This window comes from Etheostoma spectabile, chromosome 8 (assembly GCF_008692095.1).
Source record: "Etheostoma spectabile isolate EspeVRDwgs_2016 chromosome 8, UIUC_Espe_1.0, whole genome shotgun sequence".
NCBI classification, from domain to species: domain Eukaryota; kingdom Metazoa; phylum Chordata; class Actinopteri; order Perciformes; family Percidae; genus Etheostoma; species Etheostoma spectabile.
In genome coordinates this window covers 25,543,228-25,561,614 of record NC_045740.1, presented here as the reverse complement: position 1 = coordinate 25,561,614, position 18,387 = coordinate 25,543,228, and the positions used below count along the sequence as shown (strand labels likewise).

General features: G+C 40.5%; 1 protein-coding gene across 2 annotated transcripts in view; it reads right to left on the bottom strand.

Moving 5' to 3' along the window:
* kiaa1549la (KIAA1549-like a) overlaps positions 1-16,517 on the bottom strand; it is a 233,270-nt gene extending 216,753 nt beyond the window's left edge. For both annotated transcript variants that reach the window (XM_032523275.1, XM_032523276.1), the window contains exon 1: positions 16,017-16,517. In XM_032523275.1, the coding sequence (XP_032379166.1) occupies positions 16,017-16,263 (247 nt within the window). In that variant the 5' untranslated portion in view covers positions 16,264-16,517. The remainder of the gene's footprint in view (positions 1-16,016) is intronic.
* Between the last annotated feature and the right edge of the window lie 1,870 nt (positions 16,518-18,387).

Genomic DNA, 18,387 nt, shown 5'->3' with positions numbered 1-18,387 from the left:
AATAATGTAGCTGTCCTCAATTTAGGTCATCCTGTACATCTCATCTGCGGTTTTTCCTTCATCCACCGTGTGTGATTGTGTGGGTTTATGTGTGTACGTGTGTCAGTCGCCGGGGGAACTGAGCAGCAGCCCTGCCCGCCGCAGAGAGCCCACAAGACTGAAACAGCAGGAACTTTCATCAAGTTTATAGCGGGAAATTGTTACAGCATACATTGTTTTTAAAATGTGTACATGTTGGCGGGACGTCTTTCGCTGTACTTTGTGTTGGTAAATGTGAGATGTTCGAGTCACACACGTCTCGTCTTTATATCAGAAATAAGAAAAATAATTTTTCTCACTCCCGCTTGGCCAGTGGCTGCATGTGGTACTGCGGTCATTGTCGCGAGTAATGAAAATGTGATAGGGGGCCCTGGCTGTCAATTAATGTCTTACAGTGATGCGGGCCCCTGATTGGCCTGTAAGCAGGGTACGCAGTTGCTTACAGGCCAATAGTTACATAGTTACGCGTCTGAATCACTCAATTCTCATTGGCTACCTGCCAATGTGGCTCTTATTTCCACTCAAGGACGTCTCCAGCTGGCACCAAACTGAAAAGTCCTTAAGTTCATCCTAGACCATTTTTTTAATTGTCTTTATGGTGTCTGATGTATCACAGGCATTTGTCACCTTTTCTCCACCACTGGGACTATACCAAAGGTTTTGCTTTAAAGAGCTTGAGTTGTTTACAAGAAAAGTTTCTTATGTGTATACTAATTTGGATTTGGAAACAGAATCAAAGTATAAATCACTTGTTTCAACTTCGTGCATAGCACCTGTTTATGAGTAGGTGTAAGTATGTGAGGTGGAATCATTAGCATTATTACGGTAATAAACTTGCTACCTGCTCCACTGTGGACAATTTTTATCACAAAAATCTTACCCAAGAGTAACAAAAATTAATCTTTTATTTAAAAATTGCTCAAATGTATCTGTTAGTGTGGCCCTTGATAGTGATTTTTTATGAGAGTTCATACATTTTTGAACAGTTGAACATATTTAAACTCAAAATGAATTGTAGAAAGGCAGACTATACAGTACATGACTGATGATGAATTCTAATGTGAGTAAATTGGTGAATGCCACAAGTTCTCTTAAATCACTCGTGTTTACAGATTGTGGCACGGAAGAAGAAATATGTTCATACGATTAGTTCTGTATTCACTGCAAAAAAAGGTCATCTCTCAACGAAGAGAAATAGTTTGGCTGGTTTTCTACACAGATGAACTGATCAACCCACAAACACACAGAGACACAAGGTTGGCTCTGCTGTCATAACTTAAGATTTTATTATTCCATTATTATTTTACTATGTGATAAACCTCCATTTTGAATCACAGTGTCTTTCATTCACTGCTGAAAAGCCCTTAACAATACAGTACAGTGGCATCACTCACTCTCTTTCTCATAGAAAGTCACATTTACATTGGTCTGTATTGGCATTGTAGAAAATGGGAGCAGCAAAGGTCAATTGATTCTCTTTGTTATCTAATGTGTTCTAATCCGTGTTTCTGCACAACATGTGTCAATGCTACACTGTGCTTATTCAATTAAAAAATAATACAAGAATGTATTTAGCTGTGTTTTCATAAACTTCACACTACTCTACACATTTCAATCGTCCTTCCAGCTCACATTGTGGAAGATGATCAAGCACTGCAGCTCACTGATTGCAAAGCAGCGGGCCAATAAATTACTGAGCAGCCTGATTTAGGTTCAGGATGAAAGATTTGACCCTTTTTTCACAAAACCAAGAAGTGATGTTAGCCTCAATAATGCTAATTATTTTTTATTTATTGCCTGTAATGGTTGTTAAAATACAGACCACTTGGCCTCAGAAATATAGTCTTAAACACAATACAAACACATCTTCAATGCCAGACACAGCTTTTCCTATGAGTTCATAAACTCTTTCTAAGAATACACACAAAAATGGATGAAATCCTGCATTTTAATACTGCACTTTAAATAATTAAGGATTATGGGTTTACTAAGCTGAATACCTTCCTGTCTTTTTTTAACAAGATGCATCTAGTGAAATTGCCCGACACCAACATACACGCACGCACGCATGCACACACACACACACACACACACTCACACTCACACAAATTGTACATCAGTGGACTCCAGAGCCTTTAGCTCATGTGTAGCAATACACAAGGGGAAAAACATCATCTGCCTAAATCTATTTCATCTAGCAAACACACACACACACACACCACACACACACAACACACACACACACACACACACACACACACACACACACACACACACACACACACACACACAGATGATCCATGGACAAGCATGCACACACACAGAAACCCAGACATCCAATGCATGCAAACAAACTCAAACAAGCAAAGCCGAGATATGCAGGTGCAAAAACATGGCAAATAGAGAACCACTCACACAAGAGCACAGACAGACTTACAGAAGTAAAGTCACAGAACAGCAAACACATCCAAACCCTAAGAAACACACACACACACACACGCCAGCTAAGAGCCCATCTCTCGCTTCATTTCTCGCAGCCAATCTGCTGCTGAGGCCTAACTTGCGTCACAGCAAGTCTTTGATGGAAGATGACGATAGATTACTATGAAATCGTTGTGTGTGTGTGTGTGTGTGTGTGTCTGTTTGTGCATGTGTGTGTACAAATGTGTGGTTACCATAAAGTAAATGGATGGATGTTGCGGAGGCCTTGTTTGTTTATCTGATGGTTTAAAAACTTTGCCATTTTCAGCCTTTACCTTATCTAAGCAACATTACAACTACATCACTGAAAGACTCTTAGGTTTTTGAGGAGATCAAACCATCAAAAGTACACATGACAAATAACAGAACAAATGTGTAAGAGAGAAGAAAATACTTGCTGAAGTGCTGATGAGCAGCCCCTACAGAATTATTCTCTATTTTAAAACAAACAGGAAGCCCGTATGAAAATACAGAGGAAGACATGAGACACACATTTGGATCTAGCCAACAATTTTGCAGCGGAAATGTGGAATATGTGAAACCAATTCCTCCTGTTTACAGTTAAATTTGTCAGGCAACCTGGCAATGCAAACATAATTAATCACAACCCCAGCAGGCACAGATTTGGATTTAAAAAATGTAAGCAACTGTAACTTAACAACCAAAGTGTAAACAGGGCATAATTAAAGCGGAAGGCAGGAGCTGCGTGACAAAGTTAATGTAAAAGAAATGCAAAGAAATGTAAGTTGCTGCAGTGGGGAGATCTATAATGAATAGGCTGCAAGGAAAGCAAAGCAGTTTGATGCACAGTACATCATGGGTTAAGGGTTGCTCACTCCTGTGCATTGTCTGAAATTGATCTTTTTAGCGTCAGGACCAATCCCAGAAGCTCAACAAAGAAACTGTAGGACTGTCAAACTGAACAAACGTCAGAAAACCTCAGGGGATTTATAACCCATGTGTCAACAACTAAACATGCACATAGTTTAATTTAAAATATAAGTAAAAGTGTTGCTAAAGTTTCATCAGTGACCTATTTTTTTTGCTGCACTAGTCACGCAAATGTCTCCAACAGAATGTGAACCTATCCAGGCTGCATTTTTGATTGTCAGAATATTATTTGCTGCTGCACGCTTGCATTATATAGTGATGTCTTGGGGGAGAGGAGTTTGTAAATTTTTATACTTTTTAGTTCCAGAAGTAAAAGAAGCCAAGTTTTGATGGGCATGGATAAAAGTTGCTGATGACGAGTTTACTTTTTGTATTGTGTCTTTCTTTTTTTTCTAGATATTGTAACCAAAATTGTGAAACTTTGTATCACGTTTGCCGATGGTTTGAACCCATTAATGGTCAACAATGGATAAAATGACAATGTTTTTATGCTTTCATTTTTTCCCTGTCTGGAAATGCGAGCCTAACAGGAACATGAATCCAATTGAATGTTAATGTTACTCTGTACCTGGATGTGTAAATAGGCAGCTGGTTGCTGACAAATTTAAATCAAAAGGTGAGAATAAATCAAAGTTGTGTTTACAGCTTGTTTTCAATGCCTCAGAGTGGTCAAGGAAAACTGCAGTTTAACAAGCCATTACTGGAAAGATTTTTCAAGTTAGGAACCATCCCTGCCTATCTGCCAGCCCACAGGGTTGCCCTGTCTGTCTGAACAGCAGGGAAAATTCATAGAAGAAAGGAAATGCATTGGAGTAGGCATAATAAACTTTTTGTATAAAAGCACTTTGACTTTTTTCAAAATAAAAAAGTAAGGAATAGTTCAATATAGTTCAATAATCAAAATAATCAGATCTTTTTTTTATTTATTTTTGTTATTTATTTGTTACAATGTATACATTCATGTGAAATCCCTGCAGCATTCATATCCTGAAAATGATTTCTGGAATTCCATTCCTATCGTGTGAGGGAAGTTCAAAGCTCTAATTTGCACATGAAAACCTATTAACTCAAGTGCACTCTAAAAAAAAACACATCACACACTTGTATTGTCACATAAGTGAACACTCGCTCGCACACGCTTATGCAATTGCATAATCATAGTAGAATGTTATGGCACTTTAAATGATGATTTTTTAATATTTTGGACATGCGTTCTGAGAATCTGTATATGCTCTAGTGTGTGAAGCAGTATTGATTTTCCTGTAAAACACATGTAAAAATTGCTGCAGGATGCACCATGTGACTATGCAAAACCCAATACGTGAGCTGAGTGAATTTGATTGGCCCTGAGCATGTGATGTGTGCTTGCCCTTACTGTGTCCCCTGTGGTGGCACGCTACTCTTAGTTGTGTGTGTGTGTGTGTGTGTGTGTATGTGTGCATGTGTGTGTGTGTGTGTGTGCGTGTGTGTTTTATAAGACACATATGGTGTGAGCACAGAGTGACTGTAGAGATCACAGACATTAACCTGATTAAGCTTGGTCGTTGTTATCCTTACCCTAACTTATAGAGTATCGGTGACTGCCTCCACCTAGTGATGGTGTTAAGATGATAAAGATGGCAATGTTGATGAAACTTAAGTCTCTGCAGTTCTTTAATATACAATAAAGAAATAAAAGTCTTAACTAATTAGTCTCTAATTAGTCTTATGTAAGTGTCTGAACTATAGAATCACGCTCATACACACTCAGAGCAGAGTGAGTACAACAGCTACACCGACGGTTTGTGCCAGTGAAGGAGACATCACAGACTTATAGTTTCTAAAAAATAAAAAAATAATGTTGCAAGTTAACCACCACTGTTGATTATTGGGTACAAAAAGCACTCAAGATATATATATCATTTTTTAAAATGTCTCCAAATAAAAAAAAAAGTTAGTTTTTGGTCATTTTTGGTATTCGCGGTTTATGGGTCAATCGGCTGACGTCACTCAAGGGAGTTATTCTCAGCCTGGCACTAGAACTACGGTGACTGACTGGGAGAGAAGAGGAGGAAAGGCCGCAGCCGAATAATTCCAAACCTGACAGACGTGAGAGGGCAAATGAGAATTGTCAAGATTGTGGGGAGTCTCCTTCATTTATTCCTTTATTTAGCAACGCAGCAGTGCATACAATGACTTTACTTTTACTGTCGTGAATAGCAGCGAGTGAACGTCAACGTTTTCTCTCGATCTAGTGACAGGGATCATGTCGTTATTTCGATAAGTACTGGTACACTTATCTAGATATAGGAATAGAAGGCATCCCCGAGTGTTATTTCTAAGTGTTTACCTCTAACCTCCGGTGAAAACGTGTCGCTGTTTGGCCAGTGCTTGTGTGTGGGGCGGCAAAGCTGCGGTGGAGAGCGGGTGCTGTAGGCGAGTAGCCTCCGGTCGGGAAGCTCATACCGCACACACTCGGGCTACTCTTCATTTATTTTTAACGTCATAAATGAAAATAATGTCCAGGATCTCAGGGGAAAGAAACGATATGCATGTCTCCATTTCAAACATCACTGCAGGTTGATTGTGGGCGACAACGCTGTCGTGGTTAGCTTACCGAAACTCTACTGCCGAAGTTGCTGGCTACACAACGTTAATCCGCTAGCATCCGTACAGGCTAACTATAGCCAGTTAGCTTTGTGTGTAACGTAACAAAAACCCACCCATCTCGTAGGAGCGATGCTTACTATTCCATTCAATACAATTATGGTACAAAAGGTGCACTAATGCCACATGTATGATGTTGACAACATGGACGCATATATAGGCAACACCAAAGGCAGTCGTAATATTTACCTAGCAGGCTAGGCTAACGCTGTTGTGCTAACGTCCGGCGGCGTAGAGTTAGCTAGCTCTAAACTTGTGAAAAGCCGAACAACATCCCCCGTCTGAGCTGTGTTTCACTTTCAGATCTTTGAATTGGTTACGTCCGTCTTTGAAAAATCTACCCGCCTAACACGGACAAATTGTACCCACCTTCCTACCTAGCTAGTTAACCTACAGCTAGCTAGCTCGCTAGCTATACCGGTATGCTAGCTATAGCTATCTATCTCTCTCTCTTTAAATAGATCTATAAATACTGTCTATCTGTCTCTATATCTAGCTATATATATATAGGCTATCTATGTATATGTATGTATTATCTATAATCTGTTGCTGAACACTCTTTCTTACACTGTTGTCTTCTATCTCTCTCGTAACTGTCAATGGTCTCTAAGCTGGCTGGCTAATCGTCTCCCTTGTGTGACGTCATGCAATGCATTGTGGGAGAAAAGTAAACCACTATAAAATATGACCTACTTTTTTGTGTTATTTTATGTTATGTGATACTTTTCAATATCATTTACAGTGGATAACAGTTTGAATGTTTATTACCAACAATCAATAAGTGCAAATTTTTTGGGAAATTAAACCTGCAACATGGGCTTTAAGGTTCTGAGTACTTCCACTCAGGTCCTGGTTTTATAATGCCTCTTTAGCAAACTACATCTGATGTTCACAATGATTTTCATAGAGCCATATGAACCAACGGGTACACTGTTTTTTCAACATTTCCTTCTCATAAACCCAGAATATGATGGGTTGTTGAGTGCAGGGACAGTTAATAGCTTCCTAACACATAAAGTCTTGAACAGCATGTTTTCTTTGGGCTGGTAAGTAGACAGCGAGTGTGTGAGGAGGTCAGAACTACGTGGGTTGACTTTGTTTTACCCAGGGGAAATAATTACTTTACTCATTGAAAGCAATTGTTCAGTGTACACATCAATGCAACTTCGGTCGAGCAGATGGTCATAATGAGGAAAATAAATGTGTAAATAGAGTTACTTAATTGCTGCTGATTGTCAGACTAATTTTACCGGCAAATGAAATGTATGTTATTCAAGCACACTATCTTTTATCAATACTACTATATAATCTGCCATCCAAATATGTTGAGACTGAATTTAGCTGTTATTTGCATGCACTGAGTGAGCAGGATAATAGCCAAAATCCTGGCTGAGGTCAAATTCAGGATAAGCTGTTTAAATGCATGTTCACATTCCCATCACAGATAAGCAAAGATAATATTTCAAACATCACCATGGAAACAAAAGAGACACACTAAAACATGAGCTTATAGTGAAAAAATGAAGGTCATTTTAGGCTTGTATCACCAAGCAGCTGTCATATCATCATACTCAGATGGCTCTTATGAGTTTCTATTTCTTATTTGGTGAAAAAATATAGCGTTGGCATTTACCAGTCAGCATGGGCAGCGTTAAACAAGCATTTTGTGGGGTGTATTGTCATTATGAGTAATCATTTTTGGGATTGGGAAGATCGGAGTAAGAGACGCCTAGGATGAGTTTGAAAGAATGTAAAACACATGAAAAATGCATAAATTAAAAACGTCTGCCTTCCGGTTGGGCAGAGCTAATAAAGGTACATTGAAAATATGTCCGCAATATGGGACCAAATGATGTAGTAAATTTGGTGAATATCAGAGCAACTATGTCCCAGTTAAGGCCTTCCATGCATTAGGGGGCCAGGAGCCTTCTTACAGGTATGGGCCAATTTATAATTTATACTGTTTATTGATTCCCAGTGGGGAAATTACAATTCACACTTTTTGTTAGAATTTTACCATTCACTAGAAACAGGACTGAAATACACACACACACACACACACTTGCTTGAGCCTTGCTCAAGGGCACCTGGCAGTGCCCTGGAGGTGAACTGGCATCTCTCCAGCTCAGATGATGTGAGAGCTGTTTAGCCAGGTTAGTTTAGTCACAGTCACAAAAACAATGTGAGCCAGAGCTATAAGTAAGAAAATAAAGTTAGTCTTACTTGTAATAAAGCTTCTTCCGTGTTTCTGACTGGCAGCATTAAGAGGAATGACAATGCTACCAAGAGAGACGTTCGACATGAAAGCAGGCGTCATTAAACATTCCACCTGCAGTGCAGAAGAGGCTCTGAGGTTCATATGCGTCATAAACAACCTAAATTGCAAAGAGAACACTATCAGACAAAGGAGGCGTTTGGTAAAAGATTTGCACTTTGTTATGAAACGTCCCTTTCTTGCAGCACATTACAATATTATTGACATGGATTAATAAAATCTCCACTGCCTACCACTGTCAGAATGTTCTTATGGTCTGTTTGGGATGTTATAGCTAAAGCGCCAACTTCTTGTCAGGGGGAATTGCTCCAGCAGTGCATAATCAGAGAGGCACAGAGAAGTACAGAATGGAGTGCAGCTGAGCAGAGCGATGCAAAATGAGCCACTGCTGCTTTAACGCTGAGAACATGTGTGGGGATGATGCAGAGCTTACCCCCCTTCTGCCTAGAATCCTTCTTTTAGATGGACTGCTACACCTCTGATCATCTGAGCTCCTCAGATTAAGGGGAAAAAGGGGCAGTATGGTGATGCAAGGACAGTTGATGTCTGGCATAAATTAAAGCTGCAAAATGAAATGTTTATCTTTTAGTTATTTACTTGCAGTTTAAAGGAGAATTCCGGCCAATTTTTACATTAATCTTGATTGCTATAAATATGCGTTTACTTTCGGAAAAAAAACAACCCGAATCGGTGCAGGCAACACAGAGTAGCTGCAGCAACGTGTACGAGCTTCCACTGAGCTAAAATGCCAGTTGTCTGGGAAGGTTTTAGAGAGCCTTTGTGCCTCTTAACAGAAACAAAATGCAATCAAAATGTCTGTGCAACATGAATCGGGCACTTACGTCATAACAATATGCGTTTTCAACTCAGACATAAATTAATTAAATTCACCTACCAGTTGGCCTACCCTGTCTCTATCCTGACGGTAGCTAGCTCACCCTGTTAGCTGCTAGCTGCTAGCTGCCATCCGTGATAAGTGTGTTCAGTCAGGCTTCTGTGATAATCATCATGGAGCAGTTCCGTGTGCATTTGTAGCTCATCCACTTGTGTGTGATCGATCTGGTGTTGGAGGCTTGTCGATTAGTGTGGTATTTCCCTTAGCCACGCTAGCAACACCCTGCTTCTCAGAGCGATCTGCACACTGTTTACCTATTCCTGCTACACCGGGACTTCAGTGTGAGACTACAGCTAGCTTTCTCTAACGCTATCACTGTGCATGCCACATGCATCAATTGTCTGTTTCCATGTAGCTACATAGTTACTGACATGGTCATCACCACTACAGTGCTAAATTACCTATAAACTTCAAGTTTTTGTTGCAAAGGCATGACCTTGCACTGCCCGATGTGAGTCGAGTGCAGATTTGAGTCGGCATGCTTTGCGACAAGTGCAGATGTGAGATGCGCATGTGTAACTTTGCAACAAGTGGCCTACAAGATGCTAACAAGAGACTTCTCCAATGTGAATACAGTAAAAATGGACCTACTCAACGAAGTTTGTTCACTGCTGGCTACAAGTTAGCAGCAAAGGCTGTCTGTTGAATGGTGTTTTGAGCTAACGTTAGCAACAAACAATCATAGATAGCTAAAAGGTTTTTGAAATTATTTCCATATTTTTTTATTGTTTGTAATGAGAAATGTTTATTTTATGGATTTCACAAATCTTTCAGTGAGCACGTGCGTTTCAAATTTGTACTCGACTCACATCGGGCAGTGACAACCTGTCCTCTGGAGGACACAGCAAGACCACTGGGCGCTCACTGGATTGTTTCCGGGAATAGGATGCAACGAAGGCGGGGGGGAAATCAGAGCAAGGACCCCGGTCGGGCCTGCTTGTGCGGCTAAGGGAATTACGATGCCCAGTCTCATGGCGGTTTGTGAAATTATTAAGTTATTTAATCTATTGAATTGTGTACAGATCACGTTAATGCTGTTATTTTCGTGTGTTAATTACAAATTGTAAAGTAATATACTTCAATTGCAAGCCTATTTTGTGATCACAGAACGATAACGGTGGCGAGTAGTATTGAAAAGCCATTCCCTGTTGTTCACAAACAATCCCAAAAATCTTTAAATAAAAGTACAATAAACTACAGTGTGTGTCTGTGGTCATGTTAATAATGGAACAGTGTGACTCAACATTTGAGCTATACGTCAGGCTCTGACAACAGAGACAATACTGCACTTGGGAGTAAGATCAGTTCATTGATGGTGTTGGTCTTTTTATGGAATTTGTTAATAGTAATGAAAATACAGGCTTATTCTCCCATTATACTTATACTGCCTGAATTTAAAAAAAGATTACTTTTAGGTTGTATTTGTTTTGTTTAATAATTAATTGACTATCTTGTTGCATATTATTGCTTACAAGATATGGATTTTAGGTTTTGGCATGGCTTTACCATACTTGGTGAAGCACGTGCTTTATTTTCCAATATTAGGTGACATTACCTTCCTAATACATCTTAAGATACATGCTTTGACACAAAATAAATTAATAAAATGAACTGTGACTTCAACAAACTTTCAAACTAAATTTTGGAAAAGTTATTTACTTTAGCTCTGAAGAGGACACAGCGACACTTGCTGCCATTCATTCAATTTGTCTAGGTTTCTAAACCGTGGACAACCGTGTCTGAGCGAGAATCCTTATGGAGCCAAGTAGCTGACGTCAAATAAAGCAGGTTGTAACACAGCAAGCGTGCTCATCTGTCGACAATCATCAAAGTTCCCATCACATCTGACAGTCTGTATGCATTACACACGAGCTTGGTGATTAAGTGCATCATGAACCTTGTGGAATTCGCTGCAATTATGAGTCAAATACTAAAAATTGACATATGCAGGAAAACACACAGTAAAAGCACTCTCCTTTCACATCTAGTAAATCTCTGCAAAGATAAATATTTATAGATTTTATCCTTTACATGATCTAATGCAAAACCAGATTCGGAATGAGTCATTGTGACACAATGCTGTATCCAAATCAGCTTTAACAGTGTAAAAGCTCTGCATATCCGGATCTCATCAAGTTCACTGTGTGTGACTGTACTGATATGAAGCAGCAACATGCAATATAACACCCTCTTAATGCCAATCTTTACTCTGAGTTGAAATTGTATTGACCCTGTAATCACAATTTAATTCAACATCAGTAAGTCTGAATCTGACTGATTGCCCGCTTTCTTCGTTGCTTTCTTTATTGCTTTCTTTCTTACTTACTTACTTTCTTTCTCTCTTGTATAGGCAGGTACCAACAACTGTAACACTGCTTTTCTTCTTATTAGATGCAAGAAACTTTTTCTGGGCAGACATTGAACTTTTAATCAGTTTCACAGAGTGCAGATTCTCAGAGTTCTGATCCTTAGCCAACTCCTGCGCTCTCAGAAACTTCAGGAGACAGAAAGGAGCCAGGACATATTGCACCTAATCAGCAAAATCGATCTCTTTGATTGATGGCAGCAGATAAATGATGATCAGCAAAGGATTTATCTGTGACTTTGTGGCCTGTCATTCAATTCCTCACTGTCCCGGCCAAGATATTAGACTCTAGCGGTGAGTCTGATTCCTTTTCAGCACCCTTTCGGCAAATAAAATGTTGTTCACTTCCGTTTATTGTGGGAGGCTGCAAAAATCTCACATCCCTCAATAGGCAAATTAAACCCAAACTATTTGCATGGCAAAATACCACTAGAAATACAGTAAGTGCATACATTGCTTTTGATTAACATTTTGGTGAACTGACCCTTTGACATTGTTGCCCCATGACTAAAAACAGTAGCTAGACTGGTTGCCAGTGTCTTTTGTGAAATGCCATTCATAGAGGGGCTAAGATTATGTGAACCCCAAGTTGACAAATGGGTTTGGACATTTATTTTCAGACTTTTTAGGTATGTTTAGTTATTTTTAGATCAGATAATTCTTGACTTAGATCAGAATTTTGTGCTTGTTTCATGTACAGTATTTCTGTTTTTAGTAATTACATCATTAGACTAGATATAAATACAAAAGCTGTGAGAGGTGTCTCTCTTTATAACAGACTTATAAAAAGGAAAGATATGAAAAGAAAATATAATCTGCCATCTTGCCACTTGCTCCTGTTCATTTTCAACAAATCAGTTACTGACTGTAGCCCCAATCATGTAATCTTCCTTTATTGCCCAGAGCCCTCTGGACACCTCTGGTATATCTAGGTTATGTGTTTTCCTCCAAATATGTGTAATATATGTCAAGTGGAGAAAGGGGTTACATACACAAATGATGTTTCATTCTAAGAAAACAATGTGGTAGGTGACTCAGATGACCCAAAAGCCGGATGTTTAGCAGCTGGGGGGGGGGGGTAAGTTCAGTTCAAACCCACAAATCAGTGCTTCTGAGAATGGTTTATACGCACTGGTGTGTCATCTGACGCTGATTATTGGGCAACAGACTCTAACCTGGCACTTACTCAGATGTTATTTCAATCTCTGACTGACAAACACAGACACACACTGAGAAAAGTACTAGCTGCAGATCTGTTCCCATGGCAACATGGACCATAGACTAGCTATTGACTGTGGATGAAGGTCTATGTAGACCTATTTAAGAAAGCACACACACACAACACACACACACACACACACACACCACACCACACCACACCACCCCAAACATACCACACACACACACACACACACACACACACACACACACACACACACACACAGCCTAGGCATCAGCCTCCAAAACATCCTTTTGTATTACAAATGGAGATGGAGAATACAAAAAAGGTTTTCTCTAAAAGACCTGAAACAGCTGAATGCTTGATAAACCAGGTAAGAGAGAGAAAGTCAAATCTCCCCCAAGCCATGCTATGGAAATGCTCGCTCTGGCACAGCAGTATGATATAAAAGAAAGGATATGTTGTGTGTGAGTGGGCAATTTGCTTAGATTTAACTGGGGATGCTGGGCAGATAAACTGTCTTTTTCCAAATCATTTGGCAATCTTCTCCATACTCTGTAGCTCCACTTTTATTTTCAAACCTGTGCTTAAAGGGGCCCTGCCACACGTACAGTATTTCATGACTTTGTGGTAATGTCTGAAGTTCTACCATAGACTCTGTAACATTTGTTATGGAACAAATGCCTTGGTTACCTTGTTTCAAGCCCTTCTAGTGTGGTATAGAAAGCCTTTGTGCCAGTCTTCATTACTATTCAACGAGCTAAGCTTCTTGACTCTGATTGGCTAACAGCTTGAATGAGAGCCTGGCTATCAGTATCCTTTACCTAGCGCAACTGGGCGAGTTCATGAATAGTAATGAGCTCAGGCAACATGACGTCAGTCTGACCAGCTTTTGTAATTGGCCTGATTCCTCCGCTTATTTTTTTCAGTGGCTTGAGCTGACAGAGGAATTACCAGTTCATTTCCACATTCACGATAAAACACAAACACGTATGGACCTATCATATTTCAAAAAATTCAAGTAAAAACGGTTTTGTGTGGCAGGGCATCTTTAACAAGGCGGTATCCATTTAATACATTTGTGCCTAACACAGAGGAGCTGTCGTTCCTTATTACCCTCAAATTACACCCTGAATAGTGTTGGCATGTGTTATTATAATCAGCCAGTATTTCATTGTTTTCCAGTTTGAAAGTTAATGAGAAAGGTTGCTAAGGAGTCTTTTTCTAACTTTCTAACTCTCAGTGTAAGTTAGCCAGCCAATCACTTATATAACTATCAAAATTTAAAATAGCAACAAGCCAACAAAGCAGCCAGTAAACTGTTCAACAATTTAATCAGACCTTTAAATTTAATCTAAAACAGAAAGGGACCGTTTCTGCTTTCGTCCTAAATTACTCAATTTAGGAAAACAATAGTGATACGTTTCTTATTTTATAGAGTATTGAGTATATGTACAAAGTATAATGTACATCCTTTGTAGATGGGGTGTTTAGGCAAGATAGATTGTTGAGTGGCACACAATTATGTTTGCCTAAGAAGGTATTATTTGTTGTCCATAAAATGTAAAAGAAATGATAATGTTGATTACTGTTTATTAAAAAACAACAGAAGGAAGCATATATCCTATCTTGTTATTTTCTTTTCGTTTTGGGTGGGGATTGACATTGCTTTTTTGGATTTTTTGGATTCCTTGTATTGTGACAGCTGTGAAACATACAGACTTGTTATATTTTTGTGTTGTTTTGGTTTTATTGGATCATTATAATTGAGAAAAGCTAATAGATATATTGTTTAACTTCTGCCCCACCATGACCTTCCACAGTTGTCTGTGAAATGGGGCCTGAGTGAAACACAGTCATTATTCCTGGAAAGAGACAAGACATTTGACATTTAAGTTTTTCAAATGTCATCTTCAGTGCTGCCAGCACCAACATTGAAGTTCCATTTAGCTCCAATGTGAGTTGGCATTAGAAGTCTAAGAGGCCAACATATCCAAACGTCTGCAAATAAAACTAAAAACTGAGTGAAATAAATGTTGTTGTTATTTATTTTATTTTCTAAATAATGTGGGTGAAAAAATCCTTTAATAGCCGGCTGCATCTCTGAGCAACTCTAGACCTGTCTTAAATGGATTCCAAATTAATCTTGGATGCATTTACATCTCCATTTTGTCTATGTCTACTTCTTGTAAAGGATGCTTTATTACTTTGGGTATATTTATGTCAGTTGTATATAGGCCTACTTGACTATCCTTGATGTTAAATTGTTTTCAAGAAGGTGTCAAAAATCGAATCAATAAAATTTGACTATGAACCGCAAATGACAAACAGTGACGCCTAAAAGTTGGTTGTGGTTGAGGTTATGCAGCCTGAAAGCTCAGCTGAGCACCTTCCAGTGCTTCAAAACCCATATTCCTTTAATGATACCTATTCGGTAATAAAAATATTACAAAAATAATAATCAAAAGAGTGATGTCAAAAGAGGGATCAAAAGATAAATTGCATTTTGTAGTCGATATTATATAAAAAATATTACAAACCCCCACTGAAGTACAAGAATGTCCTGTCATGACTGAAATATTAAGTCTTTGCTGCTATTTTTATGTTTTCCTCGGATGGCTGTGGAGACACGGAAATCATAAATTATGAATCAGTGCCAGTATGAAACGTCCCCTATGGATGGTGTTCGAGAGTGACGACCTCGGGTCTCGATGCTCCGTGAATGGATTAAAAGTTCCCACCTTAGACGGCTAGAAACGGCCGCGGTGAACGCGCTGTGCGGCGCGGCTCGGCACGGCACGGCGCGGCGCAGCGCTGCGGTCCCCTGTGTGCTCCAGCTGCGTGTTTGGGGACGTTGGTTAGGGCCTGTGTGTTACTACGCTGATTATTTAAATACAACAGACATATAGAAAGTGCAATCCGAACATCACTCCCATCGGAGAACATCCCCAGACGCGTCAAAAAGAGAACACAGCCTGGAACAGAGCTGTTGTCTTATCACGCAGGCCTATAGTCTACATCAACAGAGGTGACATCTTCCACACACTGATCTTCTCCTAAACTGGCCAATAAAGAACTGCATGGGGCTGATAATATGGTAAATCAAGCGAGCTTGAGACTGGAATGGGACTGTGAACATCCAGCGCCACTCAGGCGGTCGGGCTAAATGGTTTATTTGTCTGATTACACGGAATAAAGGTCCAATCTTACAGGTTGCATAATGAACACAGCATCAGTGGCTTACCGTCAGCGGCCAAGGTGCTCTGCAGCATCAGCATCAGCACCGCGCCGATGGCCACAAACCACCGGGCCAGCATCCCAAACGGCGCTCGCGTCCTCTTCCCGTTACTCGGCGAACAGACGGCCACCATCCCCGCATTCAGGATCCATGCCCTCGGAGAGGAAGAGCGGAGGTCCCTTTTGTTTCTTACCCCTCCAACCCCGGGGTCACTGCTGCCGCTGTTGGAGAGGAGCACATGTTTTGGAGCCATTGGTCAACCAATTAATCCTGAATGGAAAAGAAACGGCGCTGCTGTGGCGAAAGGCATCCGATAAACCTGCCCCTGGTGCGGACAAGCAGGGCTCCGCTCTCCATGAGCCTGTTGAAGGCTGTGGGGATTAATAAAGCCAACAAAGAGATTTTTCTTTTTCGTTTGCGCGTCTCACTGTGTCTGTGTGTATGCGCGCTGAGTGTGAGGTCTGTTGTCCCTACTGCGACCGCAAAAAGCGCTGTCCAAATGTCTGCTGGCGCCTGCATCAATACACAGAAACAATACCGGAAACCAGCCTATGCTGGCTTCAAAGTAAAAGTATTCAGTTTCTCTGGAAGTGCATTTGGCCCAGTACCACTTCACTGCTAACTTCATGGTTAGCCTAGCCTAAGTTATGTCAGCCTATTAAACAGTTGTGGGCTATAGGCCTAGTCTTCTGTAGTTCTGGGTGGTTTTTAGTCTGAGAAGATCGTGATTAGGACTATATGGCTCTGGAGACACATTTCCTAAAATCACAAACTTGGGGTGTGGAGTGTGAAAGAGTTGGAGTTTTCCAGGCAGGTATGCTCAAGCACAAAAACCGCTATTAAGCTGCTGCCTCCATCAAAGGAAATTTTGGATCAGGTATTTTTGGAGTTCACCCACACGCTGCTGGACTAAAAATGTAAATGTAAATGTGCTGTATTTATATAGTGCTTTTCCAGTCTTAACAACTGCTCAAAGCGCTTTTACATCTACAGGAAACATTCACCATTCACACACATTCATACACTGTGGCCGGGGCTGCCGTACAAGGTGCCACCTGCTCATCAGATAAATATTCATACTCATTCACACTCCGATGCGCAGCACCGGGGGCAACTCGGGGTTCAGTGTCTTGCCCAAGGACACTTCGACCATGACTGCAGGGGCGAGGATCGAACCACCAACCTTCCGATTGGCAGGCAACCGCTCTACCACTGAGCCACAGCCATAGATCTTACTTAGGCTATCCAATTTATTTTCCTTCTGTCATGAAATCCATGACGTCAAAGGTAGGGTATCTAATAATTTGTTGTTAAAGGCCCATGGTTCCTACTCAGATGTTTTATAAAGTTAATGATCATGATTTTATTAGTTTACCCGCCTTACACATCCTACCAATGTGTTGATCTTCATTTATAAACTAAAGCATACAATCCAGATTTGCAAAAATTGTGAAATGCAAGGGGATATTGTCGCCCCCCCTAGCCAAAACACTTTCCATCCTGGACTATACATCTGCCTTACATAAATCATCTACATACATCTGCTTAACAGATATTTTCTTATATGTTTGTCTCTGTTACAGCATGGTTGCCCAATGGTTAGCCCCACGGCCTTTTGGGGGTGGCTGCGGCTCGGGTGGTAAGGTTGGTAGTCTGATCCCTGGCCCTGCAGTTCCATGCCAAAGTGTCCTTGGGAAAGACACACTACAAATTGCTCCCGATGCATCAGAGTGTAAATGTGTGTGAATGTTTATCTGAAGCAGCCTTGGCCACAGTGTTCTTTGTAATTCTTTACTGTCATTCATTGACGGACCCAAGCAGGCCTGACTTATTGTACTATCCAAACTTTTGTAAAAACTCCCCATTTTCAGCATGTTGGTTGCTTTAGCTCAAAGTTTGTTGTTGTTTACTGTTGCAAAGGGACTTTGAGAACGGCAACACACAAGGAGCGGAAGGGGAGGGGAAAAGCCCGACATCTGGCTCACGAGCCACGCGCCGGATGTCAGGCTTTATCCTGGAAATGTACTTCCGCTGATCCACACCACTAGAGATCAGACCGGGATTATTGTACTGGACTGTATTAATTAATTACGGGCAAAGAAGCTGGATCTACAAAAACAGCTACTTCATAGACGACACCTTGCTTGTGGCAGAGGTTTCGTACAAGTGCTGACCATATGCCAGGATCCTCCTAGAAGATTTCGGTTTCCCCCACCATCAAAAAACATGTCCTAAATTCTCCAGTCAGTGCCCTTGATCAAGGCACTGGCTCTAATCTGGAGTTGGTCGCTGGTCCCCATAAATGGTGGCCCACTGCTCCCTTAAAGGATAGGTTAAATGCAGAGAAGGAATGTTGCTACATGTATGAGTTTGTGAC